The sequence below is a fragment of the Chionomys nivalis genome, chromosome 9 (genome assembly GCF_950005125.1).
Source record: "Chionomys nivalis chromosome 9, mChiNiv1.1, whole genome shotgun sequence".
In the NCBI taxonomy this organism is placed as follows: domain Eukaryota; kingdom Metazoa; phylum Chordata; class Mammalia; order Rodentia; family Cricetidae; genus Chionomys; species Chionomys nivalis.
Genome location: NC_080094.1, coordinates 53,252,442 through 53,276,352, shown reverse-complemented (window position 1 = coordinate 53,276,352; position 23,911 = coordinate 53,252,442). Strand labels below are relative to the sequence as shown.

Below are 23,911 nucleotides of genomic sequence, written 5' to 3'. Positions count from 1 at the left end.
AACACTTTCTACCAAGTCCTCCAACTGTTTCTCTACCTAATGGAAGCGGAGGCAGTGGAAGAACGAGAGGGCTTACCTTCGCAAAGGCAGCAGCGGTCATCTGCACGCGGCCCTCGTCGGACGCGTAGATCTTGAGGTCATGACGGAAAGTGCTATGGAGACGAAGCAGCCCACAGCCAGGGAAGCCAGCATAGTCACCTGGAGCAAAGGGGAATTCCAGCACAGACTGTCACCCAGTCATGTGGGGGAACAATATTATCTGCCCCTTCCCTCCGCTCCCCTCCCCTCACTCTAATTATCTTATCCCAGCCGTGTGGGCACTCACTTTCCAACACTTACCCTGGCCTCCAGGGTACATGCAGCGAAAAGCTCGTCCCAGCTCCTCGGCCTGTACACGGCCATCGGGAGTCAGCTCTCCACCCCACTTCAGTACCAGCAGGAGAGAGGGAGCCAGGGCTTCTCTCTGTGGATCTGAGGGAAGAAGGTGTGTGGATGGGCATTTCCCAGGGACTATGATGGGAACACACAGACATTAGGCTTCTGACAAGAACAGAGGTAATTACAGGTAGAAACCATCCACAAGGTCGAGAATAAGAGATCTGAGAGCCAAGTATGGTGTCACATGCCTGGAAAACCAGCTCTTGGAAAACGGAGGCATGAGGATTGCTGGGAATTTGAAGTCAGCCTGGGTTACACAGCAAGACTGGGTCTTAAAAAAGAGGCCAGTGAGATGGCTCAGCTGGTAAAGGCATCTGCCACCAAACCTAAGCACCTAAGGTCTACCCCCAGGCCCAACATGGTAGAAAGAGGGGACCAACCCCCACAGCTGTCCTCTGAGCTCCACAGTTGCTCTCTGGCACATGTGCCCCACCCCCACTAAATAAGTAAATATAATTTTAAAAATCTGAAAGAAGAAAAGGAGGATGAGATACAGGAGAAAGCTGCTTACCTTGGCCCTCATTTGAAGCTTTCACTCCGTGGGGGTAGTAAGTCAGCTGCACCTTCCGATTGATACCCGAGAAGTGCCCATACCTGCAGGGAACAGCCATGCATCACCTTCTGCCCTGCACCTCAGTTCCTGTGAGGAGCTCCCTGCTGCTGTCCCCTTTCTCACATCTCCAGCACGGACTTCAGCTGCTCCAGCTTCCCGGTCTTCTCCTCGATCTCAATGCCTGGTTCTTTCTCCAGTTCGGCTAACAGGAGCCTCGTAATGTCCAGTACCTCCTAGAGAGACCACCAGGAACCGTGCAGGCCTTCCTCCTGTCCATTTCACCTTCCCGTCCAGCCCTTCTCAACCCCACACTCTTTCTTGTCAGACTAGGGCTCCTGCCCAGACCCACCACGTCTTACCTGGAGCTGCTCAGGTCGCTTAAGTTTTAATTTTCCCGTCTTGTATCCACCATGTTTTTCAAAGAGAGCAAAAAACCTTTAAAGAAGTAAAAAGTAAGAAAAGAAATCAGACCTCCAGGGAACTGTGCTCCGTCCCTTCTCCATCTAAATTAGGCCATTCTTCCTACCTCGGGTGGGTCACTTCCATCTTCATCTTCTGCTTTGGAGTTCGATCTCCATGACGGATAATTGCGATGACACAGCGGAGCTCCATCCTAAGATGGGGAGTGTTCTCAGAGCCATCCTCCCACCCCAAACCTTCACCTCCCACCATCACATTCTACTTGAGACATCAGAGAACAAAGGGCGCTGAGATTAGACATGGTGCTGGAGTTACGTATTTTCTTTTCAAGACAGGATATCTCTGTATAGCTTTTGAAGCCTGTCCTGGAACTCGCTCTGTAGACCAGGCTGGCCTTGAACTCACAGAGATTCACCTGCCTCTGCCTCCTGAGTGCTAGGATTAAAGGCGTGCGCCACCACCACCCAGCCCAGATTTTTAACGTTTCCTTACATAGTGCCAGATGTGGTAGGGACGATGGGAATGTCCTCGGCTTCTGTGGGGATGGACCATGGGATCTGGAATTGTGGGGCAAGCTCCCGCATAATGGTGTTCCTGGGAGGCAAAACATAACACAGTTGAAGGAAAAATAAACGAACAATTGTATGACAGAAGGTCACACACGTATATGCAGTCATGCAGCAAAAGAAAGCATTAATATAAAGTCTGAAACGTCCAAACAAAAACCCCATTAAAAAAAAAAAGTCCAGGGACATGGCTCATTGCTAAAGGCATTTGCTACAGAGCCTAACCATTTGGCAGAAACAAAAGCACGGCAGTGATAAACCAGTTAAGGTTAATGTTCCCTTTGGGTGTGGGGAAAAGATTTAACCTCAGCACTATACAGGCATTTCAACTATATTCTCTTTCTTTTCTTTATTTTTGTTTTCAAACAGGATCTCACATAGCCCAAACTGGCCTCCAGCTCACTAGGCTAGCCTTGAACTCTTGAGTCTCCTAATCGCACCTCTCACAATCCCAGTGTTGACATACACCACCAGGTTTAACTTATACATTCTTTAACTTTTTTTAAATTTTATTTTACTTTATGAGTGTTTAGCCTGCATGTATGTGCTCATATTGTGTGCCCGGTGACCACAAAGGTCTGAAGAAGGTAATGATCGCCTAGAACTGGAATCACGAATGGTTGTGAGCCCCATATGGGTGCTGGGAACCTAAGTCAGGTCCTCTCCAAGAGTAACAGTGCTCTCAACTGCGGAGTCTTTTCTCTAGCCCTGCTTTTATTTTTCTAATACATGTGTGAAAAAACTTTTTTTTTCCTGAGACAGAGTCTCACTATGTATCCCTGGCTGGGCTGGTACTCATTACGTAGAGCAGACCGGCCTTGAATTCCAAGATTCTCGTGCTTCTGCCTCTCAAGTGCTAGTATTATAGATATGTGCTACCATGTCCATCTTGAATTTTCTTAATTAATTAACTAATTGATTAGTTTTGTGTGTGTGATGTATATGTGTGGGCATGTGTGTCTGTCTGTGTGTGTGAGGTATATGTGTGGAGATGTGTGTGTGTGTTTGTGTGTGTGTGTGTGTGATGTATATGTGTGGGGATGGGTGTGTGTGTTTGTGTGTGTGATGTATATGTGTGGGCATGGGTGTCTATGTTTGTGAGATGTGTATGTGTGTGTGTGTGAGGTATATGTGTGGGGATGTGTGTGTGTGTTTGTGTGTGTGATGTATATGTGTGGGGATGGGTGTGTGTGTTTGTGTGTGTGATGTATATGTGTGGGCATGGGTGTCTATGTTTGTGAGATGTGTATGTGTGTGTGTGTGAAGTATGTGTGTGGGGATGTGTGTGTGTGTCTGTGTGTGTGATGTATATGTGTGGGGATGTGTGTGTGTGTCTGTGTGTGTGATGTATATGTGTGGGGATGTGTGTGTGTGTGTGTGAGGTATATGTGTGGGCATGGGCAGTCAGAGGCGTGTGGCAGTCAGAGGACAACTCTCAGTAGTCAGTTGTCTCCTTCAACTTTTACATGGGTTCCAGGGACTGTACTCAGGTCACCAGGTTTGCATAGCAAGCTCTTATACCATCTGAACCTTATATCCAGACAGAGTCTCACTCCTGCAGCCCTGGCTGGTCTTGAACTCACAGAGACCTCATACCTCTCTCAAGCACCAGAATTAAAAGCATGGGCTATCACACCCAGTCTTCACATATTCTTAATAGTGTATTTTTTCTCATGTATCCCAGACTGGCCTCAAACTCACTAGATAGCAGATGGTCTTTAGGTTCTATTTTGTATGTGTGTAGGTAGATGGGTTATATTCCTGTGTACAGGTGCATACACCAGCCTATGTGTGCCTGTGGAGGTCAGAGGTCACAGTCAGGTGTCTTCCTTGACCACTCTCCACCAGTTGGATGACCTGGACCTCACCAATCATCTAGACTGGCTGGACAGTGAGCCCTTAGGATCTCTTTGTTTCTGCATCCTTATGCTGCAATTACAGGCTCTTCGCGACTTGTGACATGGTAGCTGGGATTCAGATCTGGGTCTTCACACTTGTACAGTAAGCGCTTCACTGACTAAGCCTGATTCCTTCTCATCCCCCACACTGCCTTCGCCTCCCAAATACTGGGACTCCAGTCTGAGTCAACACTGCTATTATGAGGGGCTGGGGATTGAGCCCAGGGCTTCAGGCAAGCAATTCTACTACATCTCCCGCTTTTTTCAGACAGGGTCTTGCTTGGTAGCAAAGGCTTGCCTCAGACTTGAAACTCTCTTGCCTCGGTCTGTTGAATGTGGAATTATATGTGTATATCTTTATGCCTGGCCTTAATAGAATATTTTTGGTTTTAATTTTTTGCTTTAGTTTGTTTTCAAGACAGGGTTTTTCTGTGTTGCTTTGGCTGTCCTGTAACTCACATATAGTGGCCTCAAATTCAGAGATCTACCTGCTTCTGCCTCCCAAGTTCTGGGATTAAAGGTGTGTGCCACCAGCACTCTGTAGCTTAAAGTAGCCTCAAACTTGTGACAACCTTCCTACTGTGATTACAGATGTGAACTATCATAACTAACATTTTGTTTGTTTTTGTTTGTTTGAGAAAGGGTCTCGCTAAATAGCTCTGGCTGCCCTGGAAATCACTATGTAGTCCAGGTTGGCCTCAAACTCATGGAGATCCATCTGCCTCTGCCTCCTAAGTGCTTAAAAGTGTGTGCACCACCACACCCAGCCCAACACTTAATAATGTGGGTTTTTTTCATTAATTATTGTGTGCATATGTGTGCATGATGTGTTTGTGGGTACATGTTATGGCATGGGTGTGGAGGTTAGAAGACAAATTTGTGGAGCTGCTTCCCTCTTCCCACCTTAGGTTCCAGGAATCAAATTCTCATAGCTAGGCTTGTGCACACACATGTGCTCTACCCTCTGAGCCACCATGCCACTCTCAACAATGTACTTGTTTGAGACAGGTCTCTCACTGTGTAGCTCTGACTGGCCTGGAATTCGTGATGCAGACCAGGCTGGTCTGGAATTCACAGAGATCCGTTTGCCTCTGGCTCCCGAGTGCTGGGATTAAGGGTATGGACCACCATATCTGGCCTGATGCTTGGCTAGAACTACCATACCCGTGGATGCTCACTATACCGTCATCCCTTGTGTTTTTTTGAATGGCTTAGGTATTACACGCTATTTTGAACGCAAAACCCAGTATTATCACAGTCAGTAAACTAAATATAGCTATTTACACATGGGAGAGAAAGGCGATCTGTCACAGCTAACACTGCTAATAGCAGTCATTTCTGAGGAATGTATTACGGAGACAGCAGGGGCCAAGTAGCTCCTTCTCCTTTTTCATTTTTGACTTTTGAATCGTTTTTAAAATAGTTAAAATAAAGCAAAAGCTTAATTGTTTGTTTGTTTGTTTGTTTATTTATCCATACAGCCTCATGTATCCCAGGATAGTTTGAAACTGCTTCCACCTCCCAAGTGCCGGGTAACAGGCACAGACATCACACCCGCTTTATAAAGAGAAAGCTCCTGAGCCCTCTTCCCCGTACCCTTGCCCACTATGTCTCTTACCCCAGAATCTTGGCACAATCATCATAATATTTCATCGAGTTCTTGACAAAGCTAAAGCCATTGACGTCACACACGAAGGAGTGACCGTTGGCACGAAGAAGGTCAAATCCACAGACTGTTTGCTGCAAAAGTGAAAAGGCAGAGCAAATCAGCTCCCAAACCCTGCCCGTTTCCCCTTCTTCCCTTCATCCCACAGCCCCATGAGCCCTCTCTACCTTAAAAGCTACGCAGACTTTCCTGGCTACCAGCTTTTCCATGGCGGTCAGCATGACTGGATAGCGCACCTCTTTCCCCTCACTGTCCCGTTCAACCTTCCCATCCAAAGCTGGAGACTTTCTAGCTTCAGCATGGGCATAATCGGGCCCCACTGTATATACCTGCGGGTACAGAGCACCACTGAGTATGCCCACAGCTCACCCTGTGTGTGAGAAGACAATATGAGCACTAGGTCTGTAGACTCTTCCACAATAAAAACCAAACTCTGCCCAGTCAAGAGTGGTGGCACCCGCCTTCAGTCCCAGCACTCAGGAGGCAGAGGCAGGACTTCATGAGTTCAATGACAACCTGGTCTACACAGCAACCTAGTCAGCCAGAGCTACACAGTAAGAACCTGTCTTAAAACAAAGACAAGACCAAAAACTCCTCCAAACGTTAAGAATACAAAGACTGGGTCATGAAATGGTTCGGCAGGTAAAGATGCTGGCTGACAGGTCTGGTCTCCAGGATTCATATGGATGAAGGAGAGAAGTGACTCCCCCAAGTTGACCTCTGACTCCACATGTATGCGATGGTGCACTTGAATGTGAAGCCAGTTGAAATCACATTTTGTTTTCTAAGATCCATACACACTGCCACTTGCCTCCCAAGCACCTCATTCCCACCCGGGTGTTTGTAACATTTTAAATCTCTGTATCCACCATAACCTTAACATCTGTGCCATCTGTTGGCATAAACTCCTCATAGATGTATGATCCAGTCTTCCGGACGCTGCTCTCGGGAGAGTAAACACTGCTCCGACTGCCGATCTTGAGGAGGAAAGGAAAGGAGAACAACATTGCCTCCATCTCCAGGCTTTGCCCACAGATCCCCTCTCTCTTCCCAACAGCCTCACTCCGTTGTCCTTTACTCTCTGACTTCCCAGACGCTCAGATGTCTCCCATACCTTACGAAAGAGGCGTTGGCTTCCTCCCCCAGCAGAGCTGGGGTAGTAGATGTAAACATTGTGGTCCTCCGCACTCACTGGCTTCTCCACAAAGGGCTTGGGAAAGACAGCGCCATTGACCTCCACCTGGTCTTCACCTTCTATCAGGCTGCACTCTGAAAGATGGGCGTGGGAGTGTTCTTAGGAACTAAGGTTGGAGAGTATCTCCAACTCCTGTTTCCCTGAGGTTTTAATCTAAACAACCTTTCACATTTTATGACCACGTCCTATAACAGATACAGCAATGCTTATATATGGCATTTAGATATGATAATATCTATATAAAAGTTCAACGGCTCTGTCTAAAGACCCACAACTGTACCTATAATCCAACAGTCAAAGGCCCACACAGATATGTCTAGAGCAGAAGTTTAAGGAACAAATACCGGGCTAAAATCATGGAAATCAAGGCAGTTAGTTACTCACCCTCAGGACAGGCGGGGTCACGGTTGAGCACGGCATATCTTGGCAGATCAATACCTTCCTCCTGCAGGATCCGATACACCTCCCTCCTGTCACCCCCCCCCCAAATAAATTAACCAGGCAGGAAAGGTGGGGATGACAAAGGGAAAAGACTAGACATTTTATTTGCACAGGGAACTATAAAATGGTACAAAAAATGAAGCATGTTTGCTTCACTGCGCCACGCCAAAGTAGGCTTCCTAAAGTGGGCATTTCAGGCCACCCACCCCTCTGGTCCACAGGAAACTATACCTATCTTGGATGTAATACTGCATGGCCAGATCATTGATAAGGAAGGGGTTTCGAAGCTTGGAGTAAGCAACAGCTTTGTCCAGAGGAAAGCCTGCGAGGGAGAAAGAAATGGAGAGACCAAAGAAAGTCAAAGCGGCAGAGTGAGAAGCAGCAGGAGACTGTGACCTGCTAGAGACAGCGGCTGCCACTGAGCTCCTCAGACACATCTAACCAAGTACTTATCTGCCCAGTTCCTCAAGTCCAGGATAGTCATCAGGAAAATGAACACAATTACATGTAGGATCCTCCCAGAGATCCAAGTCTATAAGAGAGAGTAAGTGCCTTCGCACTTGTGTGGCTGGGATATAGGCTTTAACCTATACCTAGCAAATCCTGAAACAGAAGGTAAACTCCCCTTCAATGTTCCCTTGTGTGTGGAGAAGCTGACAGCCTCTTACTAGAGGGAAAAGAATTCCTTCCCCAAACCAGCCCCCCACGGCCAGCCTCCCTCCCAGACCCTAACCTTTGGAGTGGAAAGAAATGAGGCAGTGGCAGGACGGCCAGTTCTCCACGGGTTCATTGAGGATGACATCTTCTCCCAGGATGACTACAGTCAGGTAGTCAAACCTGCAGAGTCGCTCTAGGATTTGAGTCATTGGCTTGGACTTGGATTTCTTGGTCATGGCACAGATGCCAACAATAATCTGAGGTTCTGGAGGCTAGAGAAAAGAAGCGCTCTCAGGAACTCCAGGTTCCCACATCTGTCACCTCCAACACTGTCACATCTTTCTAAGGCCCGAGGGATAAAGGACGCCCACTAGAGAAGAAGCCCGTAGGAAATGTGCTTCTTCAAAAGCAGCAGCAGTGACCAGAAGACAACAGGAGGAGGACGTTTGAGCAGGGGTTTCAGAGAGAGACGACTGACCAATCTCTATGGCCCCTCCCCTAGTCAGGATAGAGCCTGTTTACAACAGGGAGTCTGTGTCTGCAAAGAACCGCTGTGTCCAACCAGTGCAATATCAGTTCTCTAGGGCAGGGGCCCCAACACCAAGCTACATCGCTTTCCCTAGACTTACCACTTCATCCTCCTCGTCCTCAAGGAGCTCACTGTCACTCTCTTCCATCCTCATGCCTATTCCACAGGTGCCCAAGCCCTCATCTCCAGCTCCGAGGAAGAAGTGGGCCGTACTGCTCTCGTCCTCATTGGCCGTCAATGACCACATCCCCGCCGGAACACCCACTCATCCCGCTCTGCAGAAGTGAGTACCCCATCAGCTTAGAATCCAGCACCCTTACAGTGGGTAGGGATGGGGTACAGGGAACTAGACAATGAGAGGGAACTACACAGGTACAAGAGGAACAAGAAAGAAAGTGATGGAAAGGACCCATAAGAAAGGAAACTGTACTACGATTTGACATGACTAAAGAGAAGTAAGAGCAAAGCAAGGACTCCTTTTCTTCCCTGCTTACCCCACCCCAGCCAAGAACTGGTAAGAGGATCAGGAGATTAAGCCTTACAGTGCTGGCATGTCCCTGATTCTGCCAGCAGGAAACAATGTTAACTCCAGGCAGCAAATAGAAGAAGCAGTTCTCCAAGGAAGGCTACAGTTGATTCCTACCAAGAGAAGGTTAGAGTGACATTTATTTCAAACACTGGATTCATTCCACAATGTTCCCAGCTCTCTCCACCTCCCCACAGCACCTCCCCAAGCACAGTCAAGGATTCGACTCAAAGGCAAAGAGATGCTATGACCCCAAGGATCTGCCTTTAAACTCCATCCTCATTACTACCTGCTATTAGCTCAAGAAACATTTCTCCAGGACACCCTCCACGCTAAGCATTGTCTCAGAACACTAACATCTCCTGTGCTTGCCCTTTCTCCTTCATCCACATCATCTGAGAAAAACAGATATCCAAATCCAGAGAATCAGTCCAAGCAGGGAAGTCTGGTGCTGAGAGACTGAGAGTAAACACTCACACAGCAGTTCTCAATCCGTTCAAACAACGATCTCAGTGGTCCATCCAGTCCTTTAGTACTGCAAGACCAACGCTGGCCTAAGACAAGGTCTGTTATAGCAGCAGCTAGACTGGAAAAAACGTCCTAAGGCCACACTGGTAAGAACATCTTATGAATTTGGATCGGAACAAGCTGGCAGTTCCACTCTACGTGCACATGCCTTGAGTGTTAATGGAAACACCAGAGAGAATCCGTCAGGCAACATTCCTGGTTACCAGAACCGCAAAGTGCCACACTGGTTTCTAGTAAGCAGACGGCAGGAATGCCACAAGAAATTCTAAAATGTATATGCTAGCTCAACATCTAGCGAGCCCAAATTGTTAGCAGCACAGAGGTGGATAGGCTGTGGTAAGACTCCCCTACCCACGTGGATACACCCAAGGACATTCTTCCCTTCTCTACCTCATTGTGACCTACGCGGAAAACTAAGAACAATCCAGATGCCATAAGGAGAAGGATGGTAAACTCTTTATATGGAAGAAAAAAAAACCCAGATTTTAAAAATGAATGAGGGCCAGCAAGACGGATCAGATGGTGGTACTTGCTGCCAAGCCTAACAATCTTAGTTTGAACCCTAGGAGCTACCTGACGAGGATGAGGGTTGGAGGGAGGGACACTGACTTCCACAGGTTGTCCTCTGACCTGCACATGTGCGCTATGGATCCACAAACATACACACTATACATGTAAGCTGTATGCAACAGTTTCCGAGTACCAATGCCCAAGAAAAACACGGAGCACAACCATTTGCGTAAATAAACACGTGCTATTCATAACTGCATATGCAGTCAGTACAGGCTCCTGGTTGGTTTGTTATTGTTGCTGATTGTCAGCAATTCTTTGATATGTATGGGTGTTCTACCTGCAGGTGTCTCTGTACACATTTGTGCTGGGAATGGAACCCGGGTCCCCTGAAAGAACAACCAGGGATCTTAATCACTAAGCCATCTTTCCAGCCCCCAGTTAGTAGCCATTTAAAAGATTGAATCTGTGTGTGGTGGTGCGCGCCTTCAGTACCTGAACTTGGGAGGCAGAAGCAGGGAGATCTCTGTGAGCTCAGGGCTATCCTGGTCTACATTGTGAGTTCCAGGCCAGCCAGAACCACAGTGAGACCTGCCCCAAAACAAAACAAAACATATAATTTTTAAAATGGCATAATTTTAAAAATGGACTGAAAAGACATCAAATCTGTAACAGTAGTTACATTTGAAGAAAAGCGAGAATGGCGGTGAGTTTCCAGCGATACCTATACAATCTTACCTATAAATAAATGTCTATTTTCAAAACTCCAAAAGATCGGAAGCTTATACACACAGGCTAGCATTTGCTAATAATGAATTGTAAGGGTATGAGCAACTATTATTATTTTCCAAAAATAAAATGGAATCACTCAACAGAAATTTTCCATGTTCCATAGAAGTTCTCAGAAACACTGCCAGCCCCAATGAAGCCAAGAACTCCTTTTGCGAATTAGTTAACATACAGCATTTTAAAGACTTCCATAATTCCTCTCTCCATTTTAATTTTAAAATCTGCCATTACAACGAGGGTTGCAGCTTTGATTAGAAAATTATAGATTTCTATAGACCTTGGCCATCTCGGCCTCCCCATCTCATGCTTCTATTGCTCAACCACAGACAGAACATTATTCTACTTGACGTTTCCAGTTATGCAGGCCGTCTGCAGACACCACTCCTCCTGACTGACAGACCATCTCTCTGAATTCCCTGTAAGCGACCTAACCGAGGCATTCCCAAAGATACTTCACAACTCCCCAATTAGAATTTCATCACATTCTTTGTGCCTTTTCTGAAACAGCAGTTCTCCCTACATCTGAGATTCCTTCTCCACTTGTCTTACCACAGCCTATCCACCTCTGTGCTGCTAACAAGTTTTCCCTGTTTGTTTTTGTTTGTTTGTAAACAATATCCAGCCATGCTCATGGAATTCTACTAGAACCCTGTGATGGGAGATAATAGGGATGGAGAAGTCTGTTCACAAACACAGACTGAGCCGGGCGGTGGTGGTGCACGCCTTTAATCCCAGCACTCGGGGGGGGGGGGGGGGGGGGGGACAGAGGCAGACGGATCTCTGTGAGTTCGAGACCAGCCTGGTCTACAAGAGCTAGTTCCAGGACAGGCTCCAAAACCACAGAGAAACCCTGTCTCAAAAAAACAAAAAAAACAAAACAAAACAAAAAAAAAAACAACAAAAAAAAAAACAAACACAGACTGAAAGGAGATGAAGATCCAAATTCATAGTTAACAAAGCAAACATAGAAGCCTGGCAGGAATAGCTATGACAAAGCCAGGCTTTATTTGGATGTACTTCTGGGAGAGGCTGGGGTTTTAATGTGGTGTTCCCAAAAAAAAAAAAAAAAAAAACACTTTCCTGTTTGCTGTGCTCTTTCCCCTTATGTTTTCCCCAAACTTTGTTGCATAAGAAAGCAACAGCGTCTACACCAGGCTAAAGGGCAGTCTTGCTTTGGAAGGGAGGGAAGGGGTTGGAGGAAACAAGGCAATCTAGGGAGCACCGACGCTAAATTAGATCTGGAGAGGGCTAGGGCAACAGCGAACTGTAACTTCTTCAGCTCTTAGAGTGGAGGACAGTCTGCGTGCATCACCTTGCATTTGGTAGAGGCTCCAACAATAGTAAAAGGAAACCAACACAGAAACTCCGCACTCCACCACCAATACGGAATTTTCTCACCTTCAAAAGTGAAGTCCCGTCCCACGCCTCCCTGCCTACTCTTCCCCGTTGTTTGGAGGCAGTGTCTCACTCTGTAGCTCAGGCTGGCCTCAAACTCATGGCAATCGTCCTCCCTCAGTCTCCCAAGTGTTGGGATCACTGGCATGGGCCTCTTTGCCTGCTTCCCACTTCCTTAGATCCTTAGATTCTGACATATTCTTTTTTGTTGTTGTTGTTGTTTGTTTTTCAAGACAGGGTCTCTCTGTAGCTTTGGAGCCTGTCCTGGAACTAGCTCTTGTAGACCAGGCTGGCCTCGAACTCCCAGAGATCCGCCTGCCTCTGCCTCCCGAGTGCTGGGATTAAAGGCGTGCGCCACCACCGCCCGGCCTGACATATTCTTTATTCTGACACCAGTCTTCCATCTGCTGCCGGCCGGCCGTTCTCAGTGTAGCTCACTCATCCTGCTTCTCTCCCCAATCTGTGATAATGGCTCTTCACTGACTCCCCTAACCTTACTCCCCACACTGACTGCTGCACCCCAATCACTGTTCAATTAATGCAATGAATCCAGCCAATTCTCCCACTCAGAGACTCCCAGAAGTAAACACTTCAAACCTACACATGAGTCATCACACTGGCTAACACTTTCTTTTTTTTTTTTTTTTTTTTTTTGAGACAGGCTCTGTGTAACACAGGATAGCCTTGAACTTAGAATCCTCCTGCCTCAGCCTCCAGGGTACACTGGGTAGCATCATTCCCTTAATGACGAACACTTAATGGCCCCCTACAGCGAGGATCCCCTATAACAAGAGCTCCCTTCCTCTTGACTAGCCCTTCTGGAGGCTCACCTCTCCCCAGTAATCCATTCCTCAGCAGACCTTCTCCCCTGGCCAGCCAGTCCCTTCCCTCACTCCGCCAGCTTCCAGCGCCCGCTGGTCCTCCCTTCCCTCGGCTTCTCGCGCACGACCCTTTACCTCGGTACCCTCCCCTGCGATCCAGCCCTGCCCCTCCTCCCAGAGACCCCCAGCCCTGTCCCTGAAAGCCTTCCATCTTCCCGGGGGTCCCCTTATGCCTCCTGCAGACCCCTCCACACCAGTCTCTTCTCCCACTGACCCGCTCGGCCGTCCTCTCTCTCAAGGCGTCGGGTCACGAATCCCGCCCTCCCATCCTGACCGCACTCGCCTCTGCCCGCCCCCGCCGTCCCCGCCTCGCTCTCCCTAGGCTGACATTGAGGCCTCCCGGCTGGGCCTCCCTCCGAAGCTGTCCCCACCCTGGACTACCCACGGCTCCGGGCGCAGGCCGAGCCCCTCGCCGAGCCCACCCTCCCCGATACCGCCCCCAGCCCCAGCCACTCCCCCACCGCCCCCGGCCCGCACTCACCCGCCTCCCGCCGCTCGCGCAGCCGAACCTGCAGGCAGCGACACCTGACAGCGGCCCAATCAAAGCGCGACTTCTTTGCTGTCCCGCCAATCCGCGGAGGGCGCGCACCGGCAACAGTCAGGCTGCGTTGGCCGGAGCTTCAGAGTGGAGGAGGGTGGCTCCTCGTGGCTGCCTGGGGAAATGCAGCCTTATGCTCCTCTGTCTCTTTATTTCCTACTGCGTCGCCAGTCCACAGCCTAGACAGAGAGGTTAACCACTGACACCAATGGGAGGAAAAAAGACTGAGATAAACGAAAAAGAGGCAAAGTTTGTGACATTGCACCTCCATGAGGGCAAAAACCGAGTCTTTTTTTTTTCTGTAAAGCAAATCCAGGTATAATATAGGTAGACATGAGGCGAGAAGGTGGAAAGAGGAAAGGTAGGGACGCTGGAGACAAACAGAAACAGATGGGAAAAGTTAAGGGGAGGAACAAAGAGACTGATCTGGGAAAGATATAAGCAAATGGTAGACATGAGAAACCGAGTAAACCGTTTTCTGTCTCTACACTCTGCTTCTTCTCTATTCTCCAGCCTTGGAATCTGAACAGCTGGGTTTGATTCCTACTCTTAACTGTGTAGCTTTGGCGCACGCCTTTAATTCCAGCACTAGGGAGGCAGAGGCAGGCGGATCTCTGTGAGTTTGAGGCCTGCCTGCATGGTCTACAGAGCAAGTTCAGGACAGTCAGGGCTGTTTCACAGAGAAACCCTGTCTCGAAAAACAAAAACAGGGGCTGAGAGGCTGACTGTTCTTCCAGAGGACCTGGATTCAATTCCCAGCACTCACATGGCAGCTCACAACTGTCTGAAGATCCAGTTGCAGGGGATCTAACACCTTCACACCAATGCATATAAAATAAAGTTAAATAGAAAAAAAAAAGAAAAACAAACACAGACAAACAAAAATAACTGTAACTTTGGGAAAGTCACCTCCACCGTGCTTATTTGTAAGGGTGGAACTAAACATTTACAAGTACTGCTTCTTGCGACAGTCCATGGGGAAAGAGATTTGTTTTGACTCAGGGTTTCAGAAATTTTGATCCTTAGCTCCATTGCTTTGGCCATGAGAGAGGCAGAACTTAAGGGTGGTTTGGTAAAAGGCATTTGCTTGTTGGCTAATAGGAAGCAGAGAGGGAGGAAGGGGCAGAGGACAAGATGCGTTGTCTGAGACATGCCACAGGGACAAACTCTCTCCAACTAGGCCCTATATCCTCCTTTTCACCATGTTCCAATAATGTCATAACATTATGAATATATCAAGGGATAAATGTATTGATTAGACCAGAGCCCTCAGAATACAATCACTTCCCAAAAGTCCATCAGCTGGCAAACAAGTTCCAACACATGAGCCCATAAAGGACATTTCTTGTCTAAATGGGACAGACACGATCGTACCAGAGCATGCTCTTCTATGTATGTTGTTGTCCTTAAATCTTCATTTACGTTTCCCTGGTCAGGAGTTTGAAATTCTCCATTTGTTCTCTGTAACTTTAGGGACCTCACAACTTTCCTAGTTATATGCCTTAACTTACTGACCCCCACCCCTCAAGGCCTGCTGAGTGGCTAGAGATGATTCTAAGGACAGGATCGACAAATAACCAGTGATAGTTAATGTTCAGACTCATACCTCTTCTGCAACTCCAACCATTGGAGCAAGTAATTACAGCATCTCCCAAGTGTAAAAATTCACCGATTCCACAGAAAATACTTGTATGTTAGAATGATTTAATTCTCAATGAAGTAACTTCCACTTTTAAAGGTTCTTTGTAAGTGTAGGGTTTTGTGGGGTTGTTTTTTGTTTGTTTGTTTGAGACATGATTTTACTGTGTAGCCTTGGATGTCCTGGAACTCATTCTATTAGCTTTGAACTCACAGAGATCTGCCTGGCTCTGCCTTCCGAGTGCTAGAATTAAAGGCATGTACTACTGCCACCTCTCAGGTTCCTTGTAATTGTAAAGTACTTAAAAGCAATAAATATTAGTAATGATAATTATTTTTTAGTAATGATAACCATTAACAAATAAATAAATAAACTACTATATATATAGAGATAGCTTCTTCCCATATGCAAGAGAACATTTTTTGCATGTGTGTGGGTGTTTTTTGGTTTTTGTTTTGTTTTTTAGTTTCTTTGGTTTTTCAAGGCAGAATTTCTCTGTGTAGCTTTGGAGCCTGTCCTGGAATTCACTCTGTAGACCACGTTGGCCTCAAACTCACAGAGATCTGCCTGCCTCTGTCTCTCAAGTGCTAGAATTAAAGGTGTATGCCCCCACCACCTGGCTTGTGTAGGTGTTTTGCCTGCATGTTTGTGTACCTGGTGCCCAGAGAACAGAAGAGAACATCGGATCCCCTGGAACTGAAGTTATAGACAGTTGTCCGTCACCATGTTGTTGCCCGGAATTGAACTCAGGTCCTCTGAAAGAGCAGCCACTGAGCCATCTCTCCAGTTCCATAAGGTAATTTTTTAAAAAATGATTGACAACACATCAGATACCTGACAGGGTCTCAGTACACAAATATATGACTTCTCAGCAGAGCTATTATTTCATGAAGGAAGGCATTTTCCAAGCTTGAATAACTTGCTGTCTGCTCTAGCTATCTTTGTTCCCCTTCTGCTAGTCTCTCTTCCCATCCCTGACAACATTTTCTCCCCCACTCCCAACACTTTCTCAGCCAAATAACAGCCCCATTGCTCTGGAAGATTACCTCCTTCTTTTATCTGGGTAAATACATACCATCCCAAGTAATTATATTTACTTACTCATACCTGCTCCTTTACCTAGATAATGAGCACCCACAGCAGAGGTAACATTTTTTGACTCTCCAAAAGTGAGCAAGCCCCAACAGTAGATTCCAAACTATTCTCTGAGAATTGTATTTTATCAAGAGAAGTGGTTCAAGGAATGGAGCCCCCAAAAAGAAGTGTTTAGCTTCTAAGGATACCCACAAATAATGGAAGTCAAAAGGAGACATGGGGGGGGGGACTTGAGGGTAATAAGGAAATGAGTATTTGTGGGGCCAGTGGGGACTGTGAAGGGTAATTCTGAAAGACCCCCGGTGTGAGGAGACTCTCACTCAAGTCTCGGGATAACACAACCCCCCGCCCCCTCCACCAGTAACTCAAGAGAGACTGTACTTGCTACAATTGTTTAATCGACAAGATGGGAACCAGTGCACTGGGGCTGAGACTAATTACCCTCGCAGGAGAGGAGTTTGACCCCGAGTAACTGGGAGAGGGGGTTTTTAAAGGAAGAAACCACAGCCCAATAATCTGAAAGGGGTAGGGAGGGTGTCACAGAAAATTCCGAATACCAGTGATGGTCACAAGGGGGCAACTCCTTGTTTCTCAAGATTACAATCTAACTTTATCTTCAGCTAGTTCCTGAAACTGAATCATCTAATCCTAGATTTCTGATTCTTTTCTCCCCGCTTAGATTTTTGGCTCTATTTTTTCCTGCTAGGGGGGGTCTGGATTTATCCAGGTCTTTCAATTCTTTTTTCCAAAGATTCATAAGATTTCCAAATATCAAGCAGGGCGGTGGTGGCGCACACCTTTAATCCCAGCACTGGGGAGGCAGAGGCAGGAGGATCTGTGTGAGTTTGAGGCTAGCCTGCTCTACAGAGCTAGGTCAAGGACAGGCTTGATAGCTACAGTGAAACCCTGTCTCAGAAAAAAAAAAGAAAGAAAGAAAGAAAGAAAGAAAGAAAGAAAGAAAGAAAGAAAAGAAAAGAAAAAGAAAAAAAGATTCCCAAATATCTTACTGTCTTTTGGAACATCAGGAAGCTTAAGAAAGATATACTTAGGCCAATATGTCTGCTCTGCCTTGGCTGGCCCTCCACACCAAGGCTTGGGTCCCTATCTCAGATCCAGCTTTTATTCCCCTTCCTGATATAATAAAAGTCAAGTTGCGCCTAGTCCCACTTCTAGTGTGGAAACAATCCTTTTGAGTCTGAATGTGCACTTCACAGAAGAGAGAGGGGACCAGGAAAAAGGCACAGATTTCTTGATGACCTTCTGCCCTTGGAAGTCACCAACCTTTTCCCTCCAGATTAAACTGTGTTGAAAGCCAAGAGAGGAAATCCATGTGGTTCAGGAGACCTGTGCCTGCCTGTTCCATTCCACACCCAATCATCTCACCACACCCTCCTCCTTCTCTCTTTATATTCCCCTCCAGTTCAGGATCTGCCAGCTGCAGAGGAGGGAGAGAAGGAAGAAGAAACTCACCATTCCCTGCCCAGCCCCAGCCCCACGCCCAGAGCAATCAACAGGTAGGCAAGCTTCAGACAGGACTCCAGAGTCCTGTGAACAGCAGACAGGTTTGAGCCTAGAATCGAGGAAGAGGAAAAAGATCAAAGGTGAAGTAGGGGAGAGTAGGGGAGGACATAAAAAAGGGGGGGGGTAGGGCCCCATGAGAAATGGAGGCAGGAAATAGCCAAGCTGAAGATTTGGGGGCAGTGTGGATGAGGGGAGACATCACAGATGGAATAAAGCTAATAGGTTCCTGATTCTTCTTAAGTAAGCCTTTCTCTGCTTGTTAGGAAAGTGTGGTCTGGGTGTAGCAGGGAGTTCCCCTTCCTCTTCCCGGTTCCTAGGAAAAGGTGACCTTGAGGCAGGCAGCGGGCGTCAGTTCTGTTCTGCTCTCTCGGTCTTCCTCTTCTATCAGTTTATTTTGTGGTTTTCCTGTGGCTGCCTCTCCTGGGAAAAATGGAGAGATTGCGTGCAGATCGAATTCAGAGAAGAGACTGGTCAATGTCATCTCCCCCCTCCCCCCCAATACCCACAAAATAGGCAAGATTGGGTTTCGGATTAAACAGAGGGTGCATGGGAGAAGGGTGTTTCAAATTCGGCAACCCCGTGGTGCTGTCCTCCAGTTGGTGCTGAAATCTGACTGCCCTCATTCTTGGTGGGCCCTATGTCCCCAACCTCATCGAGTGAGTCTCCGGCCTCCCTAATTACCTGGCTGGTGCTACCCAACCCCACCCCCGCACACCTAGCGCGGTGGCAGGCGGGAAGGCGGAGCCTGAGTGAGCCCCACCCCTGGAGACTGCGGCTGGGGCCTCCCTCTGCTCTGGCTGGCTGCTTCCTCGCTGCGCTTCTCCTGCAGCCTGGTTGGCACCGGCTGCCACTTTAGCTTCAGCCTTCATCGTGACCCCTATTTTGGCTTCAGCCTCGGACCCAGCTCAGGCTCTTTCTCTATTTGGTTGCATCCTCCCTCCTAGTTCCAGACTTGCTCCAGATCCTGCTCCGAATCCAGTAGCCGCATCCCTAAACCATGGCTGGTCCCTTCTCCCGTCTGCTGTCTGCCCGCCCTGGACTTAGACTCCTGGCTTTAGCTGGAGCTGGGTCTCTCGCCGCTGGGATTCTGCTCCGCCCGGAATCTGTACGAGCCGCCAGTGAACGGAGACTGTATCCCCCAAGGTATCAGTGCCTGAGACGCACGAGGTGGGGGCTGGGGGTGGTGGTGGTGATGGGAACCGAAGGGCTAGAAAGGATGTTTTGAGCAATAGACAGGGCCCCCGAAGATAGATTTCTGTACAGTTTGGAGATCCCAGCCGTATAGAAGGAGTAGGGCCAAATTCGTAAGGCAAGAACATGTGTAAGAACCTGTCACCCGATGTCCCTGCCTCCAAGCCAGCTTTGGCCTGCAAAGTCTAGGTTCACCCACTAACCAAATCCCTTATTGCATGACTAAAGACTACCTTTTCCCCAGCTCGACCTATTCTCCTTGTTCTCCTTAATTCTCCCGAGTGTTTCCCCTCCCCCACCCCTAATGCTGTGCACACTAGAGAAAAGGAACTGTTTAGGTCTGGGGGAATTGAGGCAGCCACAGGCATCTAGAACTATTAGGGAGAAAAAAAAAGACCCTGGAAATCCCCAAAAAGATTATCAAGATTTAGCCTACCTCTAATTCCCCCTCCTTCCAAGGAGCAAAGCCAGACAGGGCTCACTGGACAGCTCCCAGCTGACACCAGTAGATCTAGTCTCCTGTGCCCTCCCTCCATGGTTACTGGGTACCCCCTTCCCAGCGCTGAGTACCCAGACCTCCGAAAGCACAACAACTGCATGGCCAGTCACCTGACCCCAGCAGTCTATGCACGGCTCTGCGACAAGACCACACCCACTGGTTGGACTCTAGATCAGTGCATCCAGACTGGCGTGGACAACCCTGGCCACCCCTTCATCAAGACTGTGGGCATGGTGGCTGGAGATGAGGAGTCCTACGAGGTAGGGGGCCCCTCAGAGTCTCCCTGGTGACCCAAGTCGCCTTCCCGGAAATCCCAGTTCCTTTTCCCTGAAGATCCCTCATGTCTGTTCCCTCAAGACTCTGGACTGTCTGTACTCACATTTCTGACCCAGTGAAATCTATCTACAGCTGAAGCGCAGGAAGGAGTTCCTCTTTATAACCACCTCTCCCTCTTCATTCCCTACCAGGTATTTGCTGAACTCTTTGACCCTGTGATCCAGGAGCGACACAACGGATATGACCCCCGAACAATGAAGCACACCACTGACCTTGATGCCAGTAAAGTGAGCCAACTCTGACACCTGCGATTTGTGCAGCCTGTGCACAGTGTTCTGTATCGCTAATTGTTACACTGTGCTTCCTGACTCACGGTTATACTGCTAAGCTTTCGATAGTGATAAGAGAAAGAAGTAGCTATCTTGAAGACTAGCAGATATGAAGAGAGCGGATAAGAGGGACTGTGTCAGGATAATGGGGTTGGGGAGAATATGATCAAAGTACACTTCGTGTATGAAATTGTGAAAGAATATTCTTTTAAAAGTGACGATGCCTTGACTGGGGTGGAGGTTCACACCTGTAATCTCAGTTCTCGGGAGGCTCAGGAGAGACCCCCCACACCTCAAAAGGCCAAAGTGGGAAGTTTGGAGAAATGATCACAATGCCCTCTTCAGTTGCCTGTCCAGTGTGTCCTCCCTTCCAGTGCGTGCTTTATAGTCCCTAAGAGCTTCCACCTGTTGTGTGTCTGTGACTTCTCCGTTTCTCTGACTCCTCAGATCCGTTCCGGCTACTTTGACGAGAGGTACGTATTGTCCTCAAGAGTCAGAACTGGCCGAAGCATCAGGGGACTCAGTCTGCCTCCAGCCTGCACGCGGGCAGAGCGACGAGAGGTAGAGCGTGTGGTGGTGGACGCACTGAGCGGCCTGAAGGGTGACCTGGCTGGACGATACTATCGGCTCAGTGAGATGACAGAGGCTGAGCAGCAACAGCTTATAGACGTGAGGGGCCCTGAGGGGGAACTGGGTTATGGGAGCAGTTGCTGGGAAAGGGTCAGAGGGGAGGCTGGGCCAGATAAGATAGACGGACTTTGAGAGGCCCAGACAATACTGTGATAATTCCTAAGTCTAATCCCTTTATTCTCCTCAGGACCATTTTCTGTTTGATAAGCCTGTGTCCCCATTGTTGACCGCAGCAGGAATGGCTCGAGATTGGCCAGATGCCCGGGGAATCTGGTATGAGGCTGATCCACCTTTTTTGTTTCTCTTGTGTGTGTAAGATACACATGTGTGTACACACGCGTGTGCGCACAAACACACACACACACTTGTCCCCCAGTTCTTGTCTTGATCCCTTTACCTCCTGCCCCCAGGCACAACAATGAGAAGAGTTTTTTGATCTGGGTGAACGAGGAGGACCACACACGGGTCATCTCTATGGAGAAAGGAGGCAACATGAAGAGAGTGTTTGAAAGATTCTGCCGGGGCCTCAAAGAGGTTGGAGAAGGGTGTGCAAGGGAGCTAAGTGGGAGGAAATGAGAAAAACCCAAGAGCAGCATAGGCAGATTGGCTATATCATTTGTCAACCAACCCAGGGTATTTCTGATAATAGAAAAGGTTAATCATTAACCATGTGAGGACAATAGTTACAAATGGGGTCATTCTTGGAAAACCAGGGCATGTATTACTCTTGAAATAGGAAGAATGTCAGTCACCTGAGGAAGGAAATAAAGCATAATCTTTGCCAAGTAATGCAAAGAAAGAACCGATGATGTGACAAACCAGTGCTGGGGCGGGTGGTGTGAGGTAGGATGTGCAGCTAAGGAGAACGTTTGAGCCTGGGTTGACGTAGGGGGTGAGAGAATGGTATGTTTATGATACATCACACAGTTCTAAGCCAAGGTAGGCCTCGACTCTGGATTCTATCATTGTAGCTCAGCTTTGAGCTGAGAAGGGAGAGAGACTAGGGAAGGTGGATGCTGAAATGGCTTCTGTTCTACAATGTATGGTTCTAGATGAGAGGTGAGTTTGTGTCTTATGGGTTGGGTTTCTATATTTAATTCTGTGATAGAAGCTGCCATAGATCTGATCCTTATATATTCTTGTATCTACAGTTCTATTTTTGGACTTGTAAAGAAAGAGAGCTTCCCTTTTAGATTCTAGCTGGGAAGCTTATACTATTTTTGGCAAGGGATGGATAATGTTTTATGAGTGGGTAGAGAAATACTCTTTAATTATATGACTCAGTTTCATCATTTATAAAGTTGAGATAATAAGATTGCTTATATTTTAGGTTGTGAGGATGAAATGACATAATGCAGGCAAAATAATTGTCCTGCAATAAGTGTTAGCTTCAGCATGTTTAGCTTCAGGCTTATGATTCCTTCTGAGCTGTAAGGTGTCATCTTCACTTATCCTGGGTAGTGGTCTTTGTATCTATCCTGGCAGACCCCAGTCTCTTCAATTCTACTGGTGGTTAGGCTGGTCAAGAAAAACAGGGACCCCTCTTGTACCCCCCTCATTTTCACACATGTACCTATGGATCTGGCTTCTCTGCTCTACTTTATCATTTCTCTCTGCTTTATTACACATGCTCCTTCTCCAGTTAAGAGTAGGCTCTCCTGCCTCTTCCTGTGGCAAATTTTATCATCCCCTTTCTGTCCGAAGGGACCCTCTGCTCTTTGTTAAAGAGATAATTGATGTAAGAAGAACTCATGGAACAATCAGCCATTTCTCTGTTCTGTCTACCACTTCCGTTCATTTCATAGGTCACCCTTAATGTATTCATTGTTCCCTCAAATTTCTTCCACACAAACAATCTATTCGTCCACAATCTTACCAGTATGCATATAATGCAATATCAAAGTTACCTTTCATGTGTGATGACAATGATTTTTAACAACAAAGAGCATGTCATTCATCCATCCTAAAGCTTCTTGTTGGAGACCTATTTCCAGAGTGTTTATAGGGCTAAATAAGAGGGGTATGTCTGTCCCTGATTTTCTCACAACAGAACCTCTGTTGACACAGGTGGAGAGGCTGATCCAGGAACGAGGCTGGGAGTTCATGTGGAATGAACGTTTGGGATACATCCTGACCTGTCCATCTAACCTGGGCACTGGACTTCGGGCAGGAGTGCACATCAAACTGCCCCTGCTAAGCAAAGTAAAGGAAATGTGGGGTTAAAGAGGGGTGTAGGTGAGAAGTGGGGTTTGAGGAGGGAGGAGGCATTCTGGAAGGAGCCAGTCATAGCATATCATATCATGGCTAAAGGACAGGGCAAAGTAGGAACAGCCCTTACCTCTATTGACCTGCCCTGATTTCTATCTTGCCTATAGGATAGCCGTTTCCCAAAGATCTTGGAGAACTTAAGACTCCAGAAGCGCGGAACAGGAGGGGTGGACACCGCTGCCACAGGCAGTGTCTTTGACATCTCTAATCTGGACCGACTTGGCAAGTCAGAGGTGAGGTCTTATGAATTAGGTCGAGGAATTGCGATGAGACAGTGAGTGAGCCTTAGGAATGTAATAAAAGCTGAAATAAAGTTCAGGTTGAGTGGGGGAGGGGAGAGAAAAAATGTGTTTTCAGAGATACAAGATCAGAAAGAGAGAGAAAGAAACTAAGAAAGAAACTCAGGCCAGGCAAGGTGGCTCAGGCTTTTAAGACCAGCAGAGGCAGGGAGATCTCCGTGAATCCCAGGCCAGCCTGGTCTCCACAGCAAGTTCCAGGCCAGCCAGGGTTACATAGCGAGATCCTGTCTGCAAATAAATAAAAAGAAGAGACAAAGAAGCTCAGATAGATTGTGGGATGTGGAGAACAAGGATGAGTGTCCTGCAGGTGGAGCTGGTGCAGCTGGTCATCGACGGAGTGAACTATTTGATTGACTGTGAACGGCGTCTGGAGAGAGGACAGGATATTCGGATCCCCGCACCTCTTGTGCATGGCAAACATTAACTCCCCATCCCCAGCAAATGAATCAAGCATATTTAATGGTGGCCTGTTCTGCTTGCCCCTCACTCCCTGTCCTAGTAAAGACTCCATATTATGTCCCAGCTGTCTGTGTTCTTTCTATTGGGGTGGTGAGGAGGAAGCAGGAAGTGAAAACAAAGAGTGGGGTCATTCATGTTGGCAGGAGCCACATATGCTGGGAGCGCTGCTTCTCAG

At 47.6% G+C, this 23,911-nt stretch overlaps 2 protein-coding genes across 20 annotated transcripts in view; one reads left to right on the top strand and one right to left on the bottom strand.

The window, feature by feature from the left end:
- Positions 1-13,520, bottom strand: part of Ppip5k1 (diphosphoinositol pentakisphosphate kinase 1) — a 47,457-nt gene extending 33,937 nt beyond the window's left edge. For 17 of the 19 annotated variants that reach the window (XM_057780649.1, XM_057780655.1, XM_057780653.1 and 14 more), the window contains exons 1-17: positions 13,474-13,520; positions 8,906-9,002; positions 8,464-8,638; positions 7,911-8,106; positions 7,409-7,499; positions 7,121-7,206; positions 6,656-6,810; positions 6,417-6,518; positions 5,709-5,870; positions 5,494-5,615; positions 1,904-2,005; positions 1,518-1,604; positions 1,351-1,426; positions 1,115-1,224; positions 950-1,032; positions 340-471; positions 77-198 (exon numbers count right to left, since the gene is read on the bottom strand). In XM_057780649.1, coding sequence (XP_057636632.1) covers positions 77-198; positions 340-471; positions 950-1,032; positions 1,115-1,224; positions 1,351-1,426; positions 1,518-1,604; positions 1,904-2,005; positions 5,494-5,615; positions 5,709-5,870; positions 6,417-6,518; positions 6,656-6,810; positions 7,121-7,206; positions 7,409-7,499; positions 7,911-8,106; positions 8,464-8,610 — 1,773 coding nt within the window. In that variant the 5' untranslated portion in view covers positions 8,611-8,638; positions 8,906-9,002; positions 13,474-13,520. Of the gene's footprint in view, positions 1-76; positions 199-339; positions 472-949; positions 1,033-1,114; positions 1,225-1,350; positions 1,427-1,517; positions 1,605-1,903; positions 2,006-5,493; positions 5,616-5,708; positions 5,871-6,416; positions 6,519-6,655; positions 6,811-7,120; positions 7,207-7,408; positions 7,500-7,910; positions 8,107-8,463; positions 8,639-8,905; positions 9,003-9,178; positions 11,177-13,206; positions 13,250-13,473 lie in introns of those variants that run through there. The other 2 variants (XM_057780651.1, XM_057780650.1) reach the window with 2 other exon arrangements.
- Positions 13,521-18,564: 5,044 nt separating this feature from the next.
- On the top strand, positions 18,565-23,796 carry Ckmt1b (creatine kinase, mitochondrial 1B). Its single transcript, XM_057780621.1, has 9 exons — positions 18,565-18,928; positions 19,537-19,735; positions 19,943-20,038; positions 20,528-20,749; positions 20,898-20,983; positions 21,121-21,244; positions 22,778-22,912; positions 23,086-23,211; positions 23,585-23,796. The coding sequence occupies exons 1-9, from the start codon at positions 18,783-18,785 to the stop codon at positions 23,699-23,701; spliced, it is 1,251 nt and encodes a 416-aa protein (XP_057636604.1). The 5' UTR covers positions 18,565-18,782; the 3' UTR covers positions 23,702-23,796.
- The last annotated feature ends 115 nt before the right edge of the window (positions 23,797-23,911 follow it).